At 43.9% G+C, this 17,658-nt stretch overlaps 1 protein-coding gene across 1 annotated transcript in view; it reads left to right on the top strand.

Annotated features, from left to right (window-relative positions):
• Positions 1-13,821, top strand: part of LRP2 (LDL receptor related protein 2) — a 195,170-nt gene extending 181,349 nt beyond the window's left edge. Inside the window, exons 71-79 of the mRNA XM_062196314.1 lie at positions 1,793-1,912; positions 3,982-4,072; positions 5,222-5,289; positions 5,470-5,590; positions 6,083-6,212; positions 7,291-7,390; positions 9,035-9,165; positions 12,682-12,753; positions 12,933-13,821. Of these exons, the coding sequence (XP_062052298.1) occupies positions 1,793-1,912; positions 3,982-4,072; positions 5,222-5,289; positions 5,470-5,590; positions 6,083-6,212; positions 7,291-7,390; positions 9,035-9,165; positions 12,682-12,753; positions 12,933-13,103 (1,004 nt within the window). The 3' untranslated portion in view covers positions 13,104-13,821. The remainder of the gene's footprint in view (positions 1-1,792; positions 1,913-3,981; positions 4,073-5,221; positions 5,290-5,469; positions 5,591-6,082; positions 6,213-7,290; positions 7,391-9,034; positions 9,166-12,681; positions 12,754-12,932) is intronic.
• Positions 13,822-17,658: the final 3,837 nt, after the last annotated feature.

Here is a 17,658-nt window from a genome sequence, read left to right as displayed (position 1 = left end):
AATATGCATTTCTAACAAGTCACCAGATGCTGCTGTGGGTTCAGGGATCATCTTTGAGAAGCACGGCTCCCGTCCCTTGCTACTCACAGTGTGGGCTGTGGGACAGACGCCTCGGCATCCTATGGGAGCTGATTAGTGAGGTGGATTCTTGGGCCCCACCCCAGATCCTCTGAATCAGAATCTGAATTTTTAACAAGACTCCCCAGGTGATTTGTACCACATCAAAGTTTAAAAAGCTCTGCTCTAGAGAGCTGACAAGATGGTAATGAGGCAGCATTTGAATGAAGCTCTTGGAAGATTTCTTATAATTTTATAGCCATACTTCGGCTATGGCTACATTTTGGATAATGGGGAATCAGGATTACAGAAGGTTAACCCAAGAAGGAATTTAGAGATCGTCTAATGCAGTGTAATCCTTGGGTAAATCATAATGTGTGCTAAGATAGACTTCAGAAGGTTCTGAAATTACCTGAGGTACTTTTATTAATAATGCTTGAGCTCCACCCCAAAATTTTTGAAAAATGACTTGTCTTTTAATTCCATTTTCTATGAACTTTTTTTTTTTAAAAAAGATTTGTTTATTTATTTGAAAGGCAGAGTTACAGAGAGAGAGAGAGAGAGAGTCAGAGAGTCTTCTATTTGCTGGTTCACTCCCCAAATGGCCACAATGGCAGGAGCTGGGCCAATCCAAAGCCAGGAGCCTGGAGCTTCTTCCAGGTCTACCACATGGGTGCAGGGGCCCTAGCACTTGGGCCATATTCCACTGCTTTCCCAGGTGCATTAGCAGGGAGCTGGAGCAGAAGCAGAGCAGCTGTTTCAAACTGGTGTCCACATGGGATGCTGGCACTGTAGGAGGTAGCTTTACCCACTATGCCACAGCGCTGGCCCCTCCTCACAGGAATTTAAACCTGAGCTTCTGTGGATAGCTCCCAGGTGATTCTGATGAATCATAGCTTTAAATTCCTTTTTTTAAAAAAGATTTATTTATTTGGGAATCAGAGTTAAACAGGGAGAAGGAGAGGCAGAGGCAGAGAGAGAGAGGTCTTCTATCCACTGGTTCACTCTCCAGTTGGCTGCAATGGCTGGAGCTGCACTGATCCGAAGCCAGGAGCCTGGAGCTTCCTCCAGGTCTCCCACTTGGGTATAGGGGCCTAAGGACTTGGGCCATCTTCTCCTGCTTTCCCAGGCCTTAGCAGAGAGCTGGATTGGAAGTGGAGCTGCCAGAACTCAAACCGGCACCCTTATGGGATGCCAGCACTGCAGGCAGTGGCTTTATCCATTACACCACAGTGCCAGCCCCTTAAATTCCCTTTTCTTAGAAATAAGGAAATTGAAGCCCAAAAGAAAATAGGTATGGAGTGGAAATCATACCCAATAATATGCTTTGAATAGACCATGTATTGTGATCTATCTAGATTTGGGGAAAGACAAATCTTGATACAATACTGAGATCTTACTGGTCCTTTGAGCCATCTCAATATGCTTAGCATTGATTGGGTTATTTTGTGGTTGGGCAATGAACCAGCTAGTTACTCACTTTCTGAACCTTCCAGGGGATAGAGGAAATGGATGGCACCAATAGAAAATGTGAGTTACAGAACTGGGCCAGAGGGCCCAGGGAGGGACTGTGTCCCTCTGCTGTGGGTGGCTGTGATGGGTGTGTATGTGCGGGTGATAGCCAGGTAACATGTGGCCTGGAAGTGTTGGGGTGCTGCCGCTGGGGCTCAGCTGATGGCGCTTGATTGGGCTATTCATTCTCTTGTCCTAACTGCTGCTTTCATGTGCTTTCCAGTGCCCAACCCTTGTAAACAGGTGTGCAGCCACCTCTGCTTGCTGAGACCTGGAGGATACAGCTGTGCCTGTCCCCAAGGCTCCAACTTTTTAAAGGGGAGCACCACTGAGTGTGACGCAGGTAGGGGCACTGCCTGGGCAGCCAAGGTTGCCTTCAGGGACCTGAAGAATCCCTGTGTGCTGGGTCCTTTCAGTGTAGAGTGGGGATGGCTAAAAGGAGGGACAAGAGATACGGGGAGCATAAACAGTGAGTAGGATGTAAGGGGCCAAACAGAACTTGCTATCCCATGATTCTTGAAATTTATTTGCTAAGATCTGCAGTGATAAAGATGCAGTATCCCTAAGTCTGTGGCTGTGTTGTTGTATAAAGACGTTTCAAAGAGTGAGTTTTCTGTAAGACCTCTCCTTCCTTCCGTTTGCACGGGGCTCCTGGCACCCCAGAATCCGCTCAGCCATTACAGAGTTTCTCAAGATGGAGAACCATGTTCCTGCAGTGGGAGGGGTGAGCCAGGCTTGAGGATGTTAACTGTTTTTCTCATCCGCTCATTTCAAAGTCGAGACAACCAAAAAAGGGCTATGTTTTGCAAAGCATTTTATGTGGCTGCAAGATAAATGCTGGAATAAGGAAGTCAGTTCCATTCTCATCCCCAATTCTGTGGATGATCCATTCTTGGCAAAACCTTTTTATCAATGACTCTTTTAAATTGAAGAATTAGTATGTCATGAGGAATAACTATGTGCCCCTAACTAGTATCCTTTGCTTTATAAGTACAGAAAATCCTGTAATTCACTAGTTGCCCATTTGATGGCTAAGCATCCTTGGGGCCTTCCCCAAATTTTACATGATGGGAAAATGAAAGTGTTTAACCACCTTCTCCCACCAGGGGGAGTATGCTGGTAAACAAGGAACCAGCCTCTGACTCACCCCAGCAGACTGCAAAGTGGGCAAGTTTAAAGAATGAACTCAAGATGGAAAAAAATGACTTCCTGTCTCATTTCTTCCTTCCCCACCACACTCATTCCACTGCTACTGGGGCAATATTGCCTGTATTCCAATATTCTCAGCAATATTCCGAACAGGATGATAGTTCAAGCTTTTGAGATATGTTCTGTGCTATAAATGAAGCTTTCTGACATTTATTGCAATTTCATATTGTAGCAGAGTTGCTGTTCAAGTTGTTACAACCTTTTAATTTTTTCCAAGTGATTTTTAAAAAGATTCTCATCAAAGTAAACACATTAATGATGGTAGCCATTCATGGTTTGGTATGTTAATCAGTTAGTTCTGTTAGTATTTATTGCATGCCTACTATGTGCTAGGCAATGTTTTAAGTGCTGAAGATATTGGAAGTGAACAAAATAGACAATCCTCTGCTCTCCTTAGCTTATGTTTAATAGTGTAATAATTAGAGAAACCAATAAATATATAATAGGTCAGGTGGTAGAGAAAACTAATAATGCAGGGTAAGAGGAATGAATACAAAGTGAGTGGGGTTGCTTTTTCAGGTGGAGTGTTCAGGGAAGGCTTCTCTGATACAGCAAATTTTGTGTAGAGGCACAAATCGAAAGACTGAGCCAAGAAGCTGTCCCAATTCCATAAACAAAATCTTCCAAGTATAGCACTGTGAAGCGCTAATGGCCATGGGGCACATCCAGGGAGCAGGTGGGGCCAGAGCTGGGAGCAGAGACCAAGTGTAAGGGCAGCTTGGGAGGAAAGAAATTGAGGATCTCTCTGGCTGTCTATCCAGTGTCTGTGTGTCTGTTGATTGATTGCCAATGCTCTAGACTCTTTAGCTGAAGGTTCAAGATGTGCCTAAACTAAATTATTGACCTCAACTGGGATCATGGGGGAGAATTCTGAAAACTCAAATGGAAACCTGAATGCGTTAAGATATTCTTTACCACAAGGTTCTTTTAACTATTCATCCCTGCTCTGGAGTCTAGCACCTCTTCATGTTTAAGGGGGAATGCTATAAACTGCCTCTTTCTTTCCACTAAATGTACATGACCCCCAAGACCTTCTTATTGGGAGGGAAATTTGTTTGACTCTGGGGGAAGGTGATGTGTTGACAGGGAGACTACTGATCTGGCCTGCCCCTGTATCCACTGCAGGCCTGGGCAGGTTTGCATGGAGCGGGTGCTCTGCTGAGTGTGGCCGACTAACACATGCATGGCTTTCCCTTTCTGCAGCCATCGAACTTCCCATCACCATGCCCCCCCCATGCAGGTGTATGTACGGAGGAAGTTGCTATTTTGATGAGAATGATCTGCCCAAATGCAAGTAAGTCTGAATGTTGAGGTCCGAGCTGCAGGTTTTGCCTCTTCTGCGGGAATTGGAGACCTTAAAGCAGCCAAGAAAACAAGTGCAAGAACCTAGCTGGTTCACTAATTTCACATTTTAACCAGCTTGCCCCACACCCCTTGCCCCTTGGGGAAGGCAGCAGTAAACTAGCGCAGTGTGCATAAGAATCTCCTGTGGATGTGGTTAAAATGCCCAGTCATAGGGATCTCCTTTCTAACAAGCTCCCAGGTGACCCCAAAGTCCTGGAGCATGTTTTGAGGGTAGGGAGTTAGAGAAATGGCAGGAGCATCTTCCAACTCCCCTGGGCTCGTTGAGGCCAGTGGGACTGTGCGAGAACGCTGTCCACAGAGCGGCTTTTAGGGGGAGACCTCCACGATGAGCAAAGCCTGGGCTGAAGATGTGGCAAACAGACGACTGAGAAGGCTCTGACATGGGGTGAGATAAACAGGTGCCTTTGCAAAGTGTTTAATGAAAGCAGATCAAAGGAAGGAACACAACCGTGGTTTCCATTTTTCACTCTCCGTAAGAAAGAATTCCATAGATTAGAGAAGGCACCAGTAGGTTGCTCTGGTGGGACTGGCCATGTCATGCCATAGCTCCTCCACTAGAGTGAGTTTCTCAGCCAGGCCACTGTTGATCCTTCTTGTCCTCTCTTGACAAAACAGGTTGTGTAGGATGCATTGCATGTCTAATTTTTTTAAATTTAATTTTATTTATTTGAAAGACAGAGTTAGAGAGAGAGGTAGAGACAGAAAGAGAGGTCTTCCTTCCACTGGTTCACTCCCCAGATGGCCACAACGGCTGGAGATGAGCCGATCCGAAGCCAGGAGCCAGGAGCTTCTTCCAGGTGCAGGGACCCTAGGACTTGGGCCATCTTCTGCTGCTATCCCAGGCCATAGCAGAGAGCTGGATCAGAAGAGGAGAAGCCGGGACTAGATCCCGGCGCCCATATGGGATGCCAGCACTTCAGGCCAGGGCTTTAACCCGCTGCGCCACAGCGCTGGCCCCAACATATCTAATTGTAAAGTCCTTGACCGAAGCGCTCTCGCATCTCGGGCTGTGCTTATGAAACTGCAGCAGAGCCCAGCAAGGCAGCAGGCTAGTGAATGGTTCTCCTTTTACTTTCAGATGTGCCAGTGGCTACACCGGACAGTATTGCGAAATAGGGTTTTCCAAGGGCATCCCTCCAGCAACAAGTAAGTTTTAAGACCATCAGCAACCTGGAAGTACCCATGGCCCTCAGGAGAATGCTGTTATTTGTTGATTTATCAGATTTGGCCCAGTCTTGGCAGAATGAAGGCTTGTAGCCCTCAGCTTCTCCGGCGGTCAACGTTTGTTGGCTCTTTCCCTGCTCACTGCTTCTGTGTCTTCCATAGCGGCCATGGCTGTGCTGCTGACAATTCTCTTGATCGTCATCGTCGGAGCCCTGGCAACTGTAGGATTTTTCCACTACAGGAAGACCGGCTCTCTTCTGCCAGCTCTGCCCAAGCTGCCCAGGTTGGTTTCAGCATGTAGGATAGTAAGTCTAGAAGCCTGTGTGATGGGATCAGGTGAATAACCTGATTTTTTAAATTTTTATTTTTAAGGTAAAAGTAGAGCAGGCAGTTCCTCTCTTCTGCGGGAACAAAGATTAGGAAGGGTCGAAAGCTTTCATTCCAAATCACAATTTCTCCATCAACGGCTTTGCTGAGGCCTGAGTTTTGCAGTCCTAATGGCTGTGCCTGCTGCTGGCTGCTCAGGTCAGGCTAGAGAGCACAGCTGGCTGTGTGATGGCTGGCGGCATGCCTGCAGGCCCCCATCTCCTACATCCAGGAATGTGCTTTAACGTTTCCAGGAAGCTGAGGGAACACAGCCTCGTATTTGACTCAGAGTGGGAACGGAGCATTGCATTTTAGCAAGATACAGCCGCGTGGAGGAAAGATCTGCATTTCAGTAAGATACAACAGGCTGAACAAAAAATAAGATACTGTTTCCATGACTTTCTTCCAGCTTAAGCAGTCTTGTCAAACCTTCTGAAAATGGCAATGGGGTGACCTTCAGGTCAGGGGCAGATGACAGCATGGAAATTGGCGTATCTGGTTTTGGTCCTGAGTCTGCTATTGACGGATCAGTGTCACTGGTGAGTGGGGTTTAAGATGGTTATTTCAAAGTTGTCATTTTTTACTATTTTATAGAAGAAATATTTCTTATCAAGAATGAAATTAACCTGGGGAATGTTGAAATACCTTGATACACCATATAACTGTCAGAGTAAAGTCTGTGCTGCATAGATCAAGTTGGGAGACCTGAGATTTATTGCAGAAATAGGTCTAAAAGTATTGGTTGCATTAGTAATAAAGTTAAAACTCATCCCTACTTCCTTGGCCCTAAGCCACACTGCTGCATTCGAATCATAAACAGTCATAAATATTAAACTTTCATTTTTTAGTGGTGTAGAGGGAGATACAATATTTTGTTTTTATTTGATGACAATGTGTAAGAAGAGAACTGGTTTTTTCTTAGCATCATATAATTTCCACCAGTGTATTCCAATGCTGGACTACACAGTGATTTAGAGTCAGTATTGATTCAAAATGTGGCTCTGCCACCTTCTAAGTGTGTAATAATAGCGTGCAGCTTGGTTGCCCCCATACTCACTGTCTCCATCTGTAAGATGGGTACAGTAATCCTCTGTGTGAGGCCCACATGGGTTATTTTGTGAGGGGATCAACAAGTCTCTGTAATCATTATAGGAAAGCCACTTAGAGTATTTTGTCCCTCCCCCAAATCCGTCATTATTAGCTGTGCCTGCAAGTTCAGTGTCATGCATTCTCTCTCCTCTCCCCCTCTCCTGTTCTTTTCCTTCTTCCAACATTACCCTCTTCTCTTTTGTCCAGACTCACTCCCCAAGTTATTTGCATTAAAGGACCGTAGAGAGTTTATATAGGAAACGAGTTTATGTTTTCTTGTTCTAATGACCTAGTGCCTTTATGTTACCTTAGAGATGTATCATGTGAGGCCCCTGTGTCTCTGCTGGTGCGTGTGTGTTGCAATGGGAGTGTTTGTGCATGTGTGACGATCTCTAAGCTTTCATCTTTGGGGTAGCTTTGTCACAGCACCCAGAAAACTTCCAGGGGTGAGGAAGGCACCTCCCTGTGTGTGTGCGAACTGGATCCATACAGTGTGATCTCTCTCTCTCTCTTCCCCTCCCCTACCAGAGTGACCACTTTGCCATGGAGCTGGGGAAACAGCCTGTAATATTCGAAAACCCCATGTACGTGACCAGAGACTGTGCCGTGAAAGTGGTTCTGCCTGCCCAGGTGAGACGGCACACAGCTCTTTCTTTCACTGGTTGCTGCTGCTGGGTCTGGGCGGAGTCCCTGAACCTCTCCAAGTGGGGAGTGTTCCAGGCCTCAGCCCTGCCACCTGCAGGGCTGACCTGACCACTTGACCTGAAAACAGCAGGAATCCTGTTTTTCTGCTCAGTTGTTGAGGCTTGGCAGCCTCGCTGAGGCTGATCATTCTGCATCACTCTGAGTCACTCATTCTGAGTGGCAGGTGTGTGAGTCCCTTCAGAAGCCTGGTAAACTCAGTGCCACCATCCCATATGGGTACGAGTCCCGGCTGCTCCACTTCCAATCCAGCTCTCTGCTATGGCCTGGGGAAGCAGTGGAAGATGGCCCAAGTCCTTGGGCCCCTGCACCCATGTGAGAGACCCAGAAGAAACTTCTGGCTTCAGATTTGCACAGCTCTGGCCTTTGTGGCCATTTGGGGAGTGAACCAGCAGATGGAAGACCTCTCTCTCTCTCTTTCTTTATGCCTCTGCCTCTCTGTAAATCTGCCTTTTAATTAAATAAATAAATCTTTTTAAAAAACTCATTTATCTGAAAGAGAGAGGTTGATTGATTCAATCTTTTCATCTATGCCGTTTCACTCCCTGAAGGCTTGTAATGGCCCATGCTGAGCAAGACCAAAGCTGGGAGTCTGAACCTCCATCTGCGTCTTCCACCTCAATGGCAGGGACTTGACGACTTGAGCTATCGTCTGCTGCCTCCCAAGGTGTGCATTAGCAGGAAGCCAATAATGGAAGCAGTGCTGGCATTCAAACCCAGGTGCTCCCATTTGGAACTTGGGTGTCCCAAATGGCATCTTAACTGCTGGGGCAAACACCTGTCCCTACAAATAGCTTTCTTAGAAGCAGAAATATTTGAATCTTGAAAGTATTTTGATAGCAGATAGCAAAAATTTACTCACATGCTAAAACAGGTAGGATATTTCTTTTGGCATTTTCACCTGAAATAAAATGAGGCCATGTATAGAAACACATCCAAATTTGAGAAAAAAGCAAATTGATGAATACAGAAGTATAGGAGAATGTGGGAGTTATCTGCCCTATAATTTATTAATTACTTATTCATGGAAATTTGGATTTAAGAGGGAACTGTGGAATTCCATGCATGTTACAGAAACATGCATGTAGGGAAGTATTAATTCTATTATGCCTATGGCTTCAGAAATTCAATGTCTTTTAAGTAGTCCTCTGAAATTTCAGAGTTTTGCTCTTAACATCCAAAGATGGGATTCTCAGTTCACCATTATGTTTGGGGAATTATTCATGGCATTCTTCTTGTAATTGGCTGCTGATATACATCCAGAGTATCATTTGTTCAAAAATATGGTGATTGGTGGCTGTAAGGAGGCATAGGGAATACAACAGAAATTGTTAGTATTAAGTTAATGGGATCAATAAGAGATGCATTTGCTTTCCAGGATTAAGGCAAGAGATGACTTAGTGGCCAATGCCCAGGATGTTAGGGAGGGAGGAATTGTGTTTAGTCCTGGGCTGCAGGATCGGCTCAAAGAATAAAAACTATGTCCATCCATGTTGGTGGAAAACAGAACCAAAGAGCTGATAGCAAACTGTAGTAATGTACTTACTGCTGGATTCTTTCAAAACTGGATAAGGGCCTTCAATGTGTTCGCAGGCAGTGGTAGCTGGAAATGTGGATGCCAAGAATTATGAAAGTCCCATAAACCCCCCTGAGACAAGTCCAGAGACAACGCCAGTGTCTGCGGGTGCTGCTGGGACTCAGGTAACAATGTCTGACTCCAGAAATTTTGTGAGATTTGGAAAGAATGCTGGAATTGCTGGGTTGATACAAATCCTAGGTAAATTGGGTAGACCTCAGCAAGCTCACAGATCCCAATATGTGTAGGCAGATAATAAAGATAATTTTTTAAAAAGCATAGATTGAGAAATTTTCCACCAAATAGCACTATATTCTAACACTGAGTTGTGAATAATGCAGTTTTTCTGCTGTATGTGTCATGTGTCTTTTTGTGTGTGCTTTATAATTTTTAATTTTAATTTTTAATTAGTCCTTAAAAGATTCAATGTGATTTGTGGATACAATTCTAAGAAAATGACATTCCTTTCTCCCTCCCTCCCTCCCTCCCTCCTTCCCCTTATCTCCCTCCTAGCCTCTTTCCTTCCCCCTTTTTTATAGTTTTTGAGATAATATTTTAAAATTAGTTTTTGAGATAACATATTTTAAAATTACATCACAGTAAAAAGGCTTAATACTTCACTGAATAAGAAGTTTAACAAGTAAAAAGCAAAAAGACCCTAGTTTAGTGAGCATATAGACAATGGCTATAAATGATAATTGAATGGAAAAATGTGTGTCGTGTGTCTATTCCCTTATATAAAGCACATTGTTCAAGGTGTTGTTGCTGTTAGCTGTACTTAGCACTAGATGGCATGGGTTTATACCCACGTCATCTATCCTATCTGTCCATCATTCACTTAATTGTCCAACCAATCATGCAACCAACCATTACTGCTCTCGATGTGCCAGGCACAGTGCTTGATATTGAGATTAAAAGAAAAAATTATCACTTGGTGGAGTTTCTGCAGAATGACTTTAGGCCTTTTCCAATTTGTAGGGTCCATTTGTTATACAACTCTGTGTTAATAGCTGATATGTTATTAGTTTTAATGGATATATACATGCAGCCATCCGAGATCTAGCTATTTGATTCTGTACAAACCATTTTACCTCTGGACGATGGTGTTCCTCATTGAAGATACTATCAGCGTATTGAATGAGACAGTTATTTTTGCTACAAAATTAGGCATTTCAGTATTCCTAGTCTCTGTCCACTAAATTCCAGTGGCATCTTCCCCAAGCATACACAAGTACACACTCCTGGTTGAAAACAATGGGATCTGGCATGTCTTAGTTCTAAAGTTCTCTATTTTTGGTCAGTAATGTAAACAAAAGCCTAAGGGTATTTAGAAACTTGATCATTTTATAAAGCTTTATTCCTTAAGTTGCACAATCCACAAATGCAATTGGCACTGACAAAGTTAACTTGGAAGTCTCATTATATTTTTAGCCATGAACCACTTCAGACATTGGCTCCTGTTCTGCTTGTTTGGGTCAAAATACAAATGTATTAGCTAAACTGATGCCAACTGGAAGAGCTTATATCTAAGTCTCTGTCCCCCTTTTTGTAATCCTTTACTTCTTTCTTCTACACAAAATTTCCATTTAATATTTTTCAAGGAAACAAACTTTTTTATTTAAGGTACATTATTTTTTTAAGATTTACGTATTTATTTGAAAGGCAGAGTGACAGAGGAAGAGATAGAGAGAGAGCTTTCATCTGCTGGTTCACTTCCCAAATGCCTGCAACAGGGGGATTAGGCCAGAAACCAGGAGCTACATCTGGGTGTCCCATGTGGGTGGCAGGAGCTCATATCCTTGGGCCATCATCTGCTGCCTCCCAGGTGCATCAGGAGGGAACTGGGTCAGAAGTGTGGAGTAAGTGGATTCCTGGCTTCGACCTGGCCCAGCCTCAGCTGTTGCAGGCATTTGGAGAGTGAGCCACAGTTTGAAAAATCTCTTTTTCACTCTCTCTTTCTTACTCTGCCTTTCAAATATAAATAAACCTTAAAGAAAAAAAAAAAAAAAAAGATCACCCTAGGTTGCCATTCATGTGCCCAGGAGTCTCACAAATTTATCTTTCATCAGTAAATAGGCTGAGGACTCAAAGTTAAGAACATGAACTCCTAAGACTGAGTTCCATGGTTCTCCAAAAAAAATTTTTTATTTTTATTTTTGACAGGCAGAGTGGACAGTGAGAGAGAGAGAGAGAGACAGAGAGAAAGGTCTTCCTTTTGCCGTTGGTTCACCCTCCAATGGCCGCCACGGTTGGCACGCTGCGGCCGGCGCACCGCGCTGTTCCGATGGCAGGAGCCAGGTGCTTATCCTGGTCTCCCATGGGGTGCAGGGCCCAAGCACTTGGGCCATCCTCCACTGCACTCCTGGGCCACAGCAGAGAGCTGGCCTGGAAGAGGGGCAACCGGGACAGGATTGGTGCCCCGACCGGGACTAGAACCTGGTGTGCCGGCGCCGCAAGGCGGAGGATTAGCCTACTGAGCCAGGGCGCCGGCCTGGTTCTCCAAATTTGCATTGATCTGCATGGCATCTCAAGGAGATATCAACGAAAGCCCCCACACTGTTTCTCTTGTTAGGAGGCACTTCGTTTCCAGAAGCCGTTCCATACCGAAGCAATGACTTTGCAGAGTTCAGGGCTTCCCTGCTTAACTGGAAGCTCCAGAGTCAGGACTCTGGCTCCATGTCTTCATCTTCCCCTTGGAGGCACCATGGACAGAGCAGGACCTCATTCAAATGGGAGCTAGCGTGAATGGCCTCTTACACTTAGCCTATGGCCACGTGCTTGCTACTCCTTCACTTGTGGGTCCTGTACTTTCACAGAGTATAATACACTGCATACAATGTGTGGGTTCCCTGGTCTCATGCCAGGTTCCTATCCTGCAGCCAGAGCTGTGGCCAGCGTTGCTGGCAGCTTTCCAGCGAGGTGAGGGCTGCCAACTGTCATCGAGGGTAGTTTCTGCTGTCCCTTGAGTGGTCATTCCCTGCCCTTTCGCCTACAGTGTAGCTATTTGCTCCTGCTGTGCCTCAGCCTCTATAAAGTAGGGATCATAAGAGCACCCACCTGAAAGGGCTGCTGAGAGGATTAGATCAGACACTTGCAGAACTCTTAGAATAATCCCTGACATGCAGTGAGCACTCAGGACTGTGCATTGTTTGAACTCTTGTCATTATAATTACAGGAGGAAATGATGAAGGGAGAGAGGCCATTCCTGAACTGAACAAGAATCAAGACTTTGTTTTAGGAAGCAAAAGTTAAATTCAGCCTTTTCCTTCCATTTTCCAGTAGCCCCAGCAAGCTCTTGGGTGTCTTGGTCTTATTGTGTTCCATCTGTATGGAAGTAGCCAGAGTGAGCTGCCTGTCAAAGCTTCTAGACTCAGTGGCTACAGATTTATAAACTGTGAACTTCAAATCAAGGATGTGTTTTGAAATCATTAGGTGAAACCCATGCAGAGTCTCAGTTATGGTTCCAGGGCCACAGGAAGAGATGAACAGGTGATTTCCTGGGCCAGGTCCCACGTTCCTAGGTCCCAAATGGCTTGGTCCTTTCAGTGAGAAGAAATTTTAAAACCTAGACAAGGAGAAAAGTAACCCACAAAAAATTCCTTTGCTGAAGTTTTTTGGGTTTGTTTTCCTCTTTCCTTTAGGTAACAAGATGGAATATCTTCAAACGAAAGCCGAAACAAACCACCAACTTTGAAAACCCAATCTACGCAGAGGTAATTTTTAGCTATTTTCCTTAGCACAGGCATTGTTTGCTCTAGATCATTTGCTTGGCTAAAGTGGACAAGCATTCAGATTTTTCTGAGTCAGCTGGTCAAGATTAACCTTTGTACCAAATTGTTGCTAGTTGTGTTAAGGGAATAAATGGCCAATTCCTGCCTCATTGTGGTTTCAGATGGACAACGAGCAAAAGGAAGGGGATGCTGGGGCCCCACCTCCATCACCATCTCTCCCTGATAAAATTTCTCCAAAAAGAGACCCAACGCCCGCCTACACTGCAACAGAAGACACTTTTAAAGATACCGCAAACCTTGTGAAAGTTGTTAAAGAAGACTCTGAGGTATAGCCATGCCAGCTGTTTAGGGAATCATTAGAAACACATTTTTGCACATGTATTTTTTACAAACAGAAAAAATAAGTCCACATTCAGTACTTTATAAAAATATATTTTTCTCTGCCTACAGTTGGAAGTGTCTTGTGTGTCTTTTTTTTTACTTATGCCATTTCCTATTTTTACAAATAATTACCACGATGTACTATATGTATATCTTTGCACTGAAGCTATCTGAAGGTAATGCTATAAATATATTGTACATTTGTAAATTTTGGAAAGATTATCACATCATTGAATCTGCTAATAAAAGTATCTGTTGAATTGGTTGGTGATTGTTAAAATAAATGATCCAATGAGGAAAGGAATTAACTTGGCAGCCTTTAGCTATGCCTGGCAAAGAGGCCCCACACATATTTCCTTTGGAAGTATCCAGGGAAGGAACCCAGACCCTATTCTCGGGTCCATTTCTACACACCAGCACTTAATGAATGTTCAATATTACATTTCAACTTGACTAATGGGTGTCTTGCTAGAGGCCATGATATGTTGTATAGACATTTAGGGTTGATGGTAGATGCCTCAGATAGTACAACAGGTAGAAAAAGCAGTTCAACTCCACTCTCTGCATGTTTGTGTTGTCTGGCCAGAGCACTCTACTTGGGATGTGTCCTCTTGCTGTTGAGTCAACTTCTGTGTTTGTAACATCTCTGAAGAAATGTCATGTCGTGAAGTACAGGTGTCCTAGAGCAAGGACACCTTGCTATATTTAGTAGAATGTGTTTAGTAGAATGAGCTCTTTCCCCATGTGGACCATACAGCCGCTTATGCCCTTGCCTGACAACTCAGGTGGTCACTTACTCCAGTAAGTGGGACTTGGTAGCTGAATTATTAAAACCAAATCTGTGTCTTCATAAAGTAAGGTGCAACACAAATACCAGTTAAGTGAAGCCTCAACTGGGTTTTTGTTTCTGTGTGTGAAATGAAAATTATAATGACTATTTATTTCCAAAGTTGAACACGAATAGAAAGGGAAGTCATTCTTATTGAGCCTTTTTTATATCCTTTGCCTAAATCTGTACATTTGTATCACAATGTACTGTACAGCCCTGCCCCTCTCTGGAATAGTCGGTATAGTCTCCATAACGGGATCCATGGCAGGAAAACACAGCTTCCATAGCACGTAGCTTTCCTAGCTCTCTGTGCTAATCTTGCACATTTGTTGAACAATGAATGAGTGGTTGGATGGATGGATGGATGAATGAAACATGTACTACTGATTATTTTATCCCTGAGTTCTCAAGATATTTTTTGCTGCTCGTATTTTGAGTGCTGATTGTAATTACTCTGAAATGTACTTTGATTAGAAAAGCAACTGGAAATGATGCTGCTGAAAAATTTCTAATAAATGTGTATTTTATCAGAGGTCTCCCGTGTGCTTCTTAAGCCCTGGTTGTGAGTCGGTTGCATTTTGCTATATAGAAAGCTTGAGTGCTTTTTTTGTCACATCAGTTTTGTACTACTTATTCCTGGAAGCAAATCCAGACCATTTCTTTGAAAACGAATGAGTCTCTGTATTAATTTTTACTTTGCCCATGATATCCTGGAGTAAGTGGTAGCAAAGCAATCAAACAGGTCTCCAGAAACCAACAGATGTCAGAGTCTGGCCCAGCCAGTGCCCAGTGGTCAGCAGTCTCTGAGTGCTCTCCCTGGCTAATGCAGACCAGAAAGGAAAGGGACATGTTCCTGTTCCTCCGATAACCAGTGTTCCCCTCATTAGAGTCATTTGTCAAGAACACAGTGTCCCAACCCGTTACTTTCTGCACAAGGGCCAGGCCCTCCTAGCCTGTAAGCTGTTAATCTCTGAGCTTCAGCTGCTGCTTCTGCTGGGTTGGTTGTGTGAGTCGAATGTGAAAAATGTGTGTAGAGTGTAGCCCAGTGCCTGGCATAAAGTAAGACATGATCGTTAGTGTGATGAAGTTTGAGGAAGAGAGTGGATGCTAGTCTGGGTTTCTGAAAGCCTGTCACATGATTTTGATGCATACCCAGGGTTGAGAACTGCTGTTCTAAAGGGAATGGCTACCCTTCTTTAATGTCTTTGTTAATGAAGCGTATTATGGAAGTGATCGGATTTTATCTGGGCCTTTGAAGGGATGCACATACCTTGTTTGTAATGAGGATTCAATGAAGATGATTAAAAGTTTCATATTATTTTATTGTATTTTGAGAGTGATAGGAAAGGGAATAAATACTCCTATACATGGAAGATGGAAAGCCAAGAAGGCAAAAGTGGCCTGAATGTGGTCACAGCATGGATGATAGAGCCATGGCTGAAGTACACCTATCCTGGGCTCCTGTCTTATCAACACTGCTTGTTCCAACCACCTGGGGCAGATCCTTTCACAGAATTCCCAGCATCTAGCACCTAGCACCTTTGTTGAATGAGAGAACAAGCTGAAGTATGAACTTATTCTTCCACCCCTTTCCAAGTTTCCAGACCCAACTGCAAAGACCATTTCTTTAGTTAGATTATATGTTAGCTTCCCTGAGTCCTGTTGCAGCTGTAATTTCCTTGAGAAAACTCTATGAGCCAAGGGGATAGTAGAACTTGTTAAGTTCTGAGCCTTCCTTGACAGTGAAGAGACGTTTACTACAGAGCAGGAAGGATGCACACTGTTCCCAAGAACACAGTGTTACCATGGGTCTTTAAAAAGTCCGTGGAGCGGCCAGCATTGTGGCATAGCTGGTAAAGGCAACTGTGATGCTGGCGTCCCATATGGTCCCCAGTTTGAGTTCCAACTGCTCTGCTTCCAATCCAGCTCCTTGCTAATGCTCCTGGAAAAGCAGTGGAAAATGGCTCAACTCCTTGGGACCCTACTCCCACGTGGGAGACCTGGAAGAAACTCCTGGCTCCTGCCTCGGGCAGGCCCACCCCTGGCCATTGTGACCATTTAGGGAGTGAATCAGTGGATGGAAAATTCTGTCTCTTTGGCTCGCTCACTCTCTCTCTCCCTCTCCTCTTTCTCTCTCCCTATACTCTGCCCTTCAAATAAAAAAGTAATTTTTTTTAAAAAAGATAGCTTATGGAAATTGTGTATTATGAAAAACCTATGCATGGATTTCAAAAATATTTTGCACCAAAATAAACTTACCTGTTAACTCAGTTTTTCCATGAACTTTTTGAAATACCCTCATCCATGTATTGTTATCAGTTTTTGTTTATTGAGTTTTTATTTTTTGGCACTATCTAAGAATGAAGTATTTGAGGCACATACTTAACCTGTAGAAGATAAGCAACGTTGATCTGTTCTTGGCACAGTGCTTTGCAGCCATTTCCCCAAATCGTAACAGAACCAGATTCATTCAGGGGTTATTTGCAACAAAAACAATAATTATGCACATTATGGAGATGGTATCTTGGTTTTAGAAGGGAGAGTGCATTTATTTATCTTTAGTCTTTGCCAAGAACAATATTTAAACTACATGTACAGGGGCACTGTGGTGTAGTGGGTAAAACTGCCACCTGCTGTGACGACATCCCAAAATGGCATCAGTTCAAGACCCAGCTTCTCCACTTCTGATCCAGCTCTCTGCTATGGGCTGGGAAAGCAGCAGATGTCCCAAGTCCTTGGGCTCCTGCACCCACATTGGAGACCCAGAAGAAGCTACTAGCTCCTGGCTTCAGATCGGCCTGGCTCCAGCCGTTGTGACCATTTGGGGAATGAACCAGCATATGGAAAAACTCTCTTTGTCTCTGCCTCTGTTCTCTCTGTAACTCTTTTTTAAATAAATACATAAATAAATCTTTAAAAAAAAAAAAAAAAGCCTGCCTGTGCAGGGATGGGCTCTTTACCTAGTTTCAATGCCTAGCTCCAACTTGCTGGCTCTGGCTTCCAGCCAATGTGGACCCTGGGTGGCAACAGTGATGGCTCAAGTAATTGGGTCCCTGCCACCCACATGGGAGGACTGGGTTGTTTCCAGCACCCAGCTTCAGCCTCAGCCCAGCCCAGCCCTGACATTTGGAGAATGCAGGACTGAACCAGAAGATGCAAGTGTGATCTCTCTCTCTCTCTCTGCCTCTTAAATTAATTAATTAAAAAAAAAAAACCCTGTATACAGGCTCCAGTCCCACTGACAAGTAACATGGCTCATGGAATGAGTGGGCTTAAACTGGCCATGTGACCCTGGGTAAGTTGTTGCACTTCCTGGTCGAGTTAGATGGAAAATGAGAAGGTTTGGCCACGTGTTCTCTGAGTCCTCCTCCAGCTTTCAAGTGCTAGGGTTCAATGATTTATCTCTATCCCAGTCTTCATTTAGAATTTAGGTCATTTCAAACTCACTGCAACTGTTTCAGTAACTTCTAAGCTTGTTATAGCAACTTCAAAGAAAGCAAATTGAATGATAGCATATTAATTTTCATCCTCAAATCTCTCTCTCTCTAGGTGAGCTGTCAGAAAGATGCATTTTTTTCATTTATTAAACTTTTATTTAATGAATATAAATTTCCAAAGTACAGCTTATGGGTTACAATGGCTTCCCCCTCCCAAAACTTCCCTCCCACCCACAACCC

Source organism: Lepus europaeus, chromosome 1 (assembly GCF_033115175.1).
Source record: "Lepus europaeus isolate LE1 chromosome 1, mLepTim1.pri, whole genome shotgun sequence".
In the NCBI taxonomy this organism is placed as follows: domain Eukaryota; kingdom Metazoa; phylum Chordata; class Mammalia; order Lagomorpha; family Leporidae; genus Lepus; species Lepus europaeus.
The sequence above is the reverse complement of the archived record's forward strand: the minus strand, read 5'-3'. Positions and strand labels throughout refer to the sequence as shown.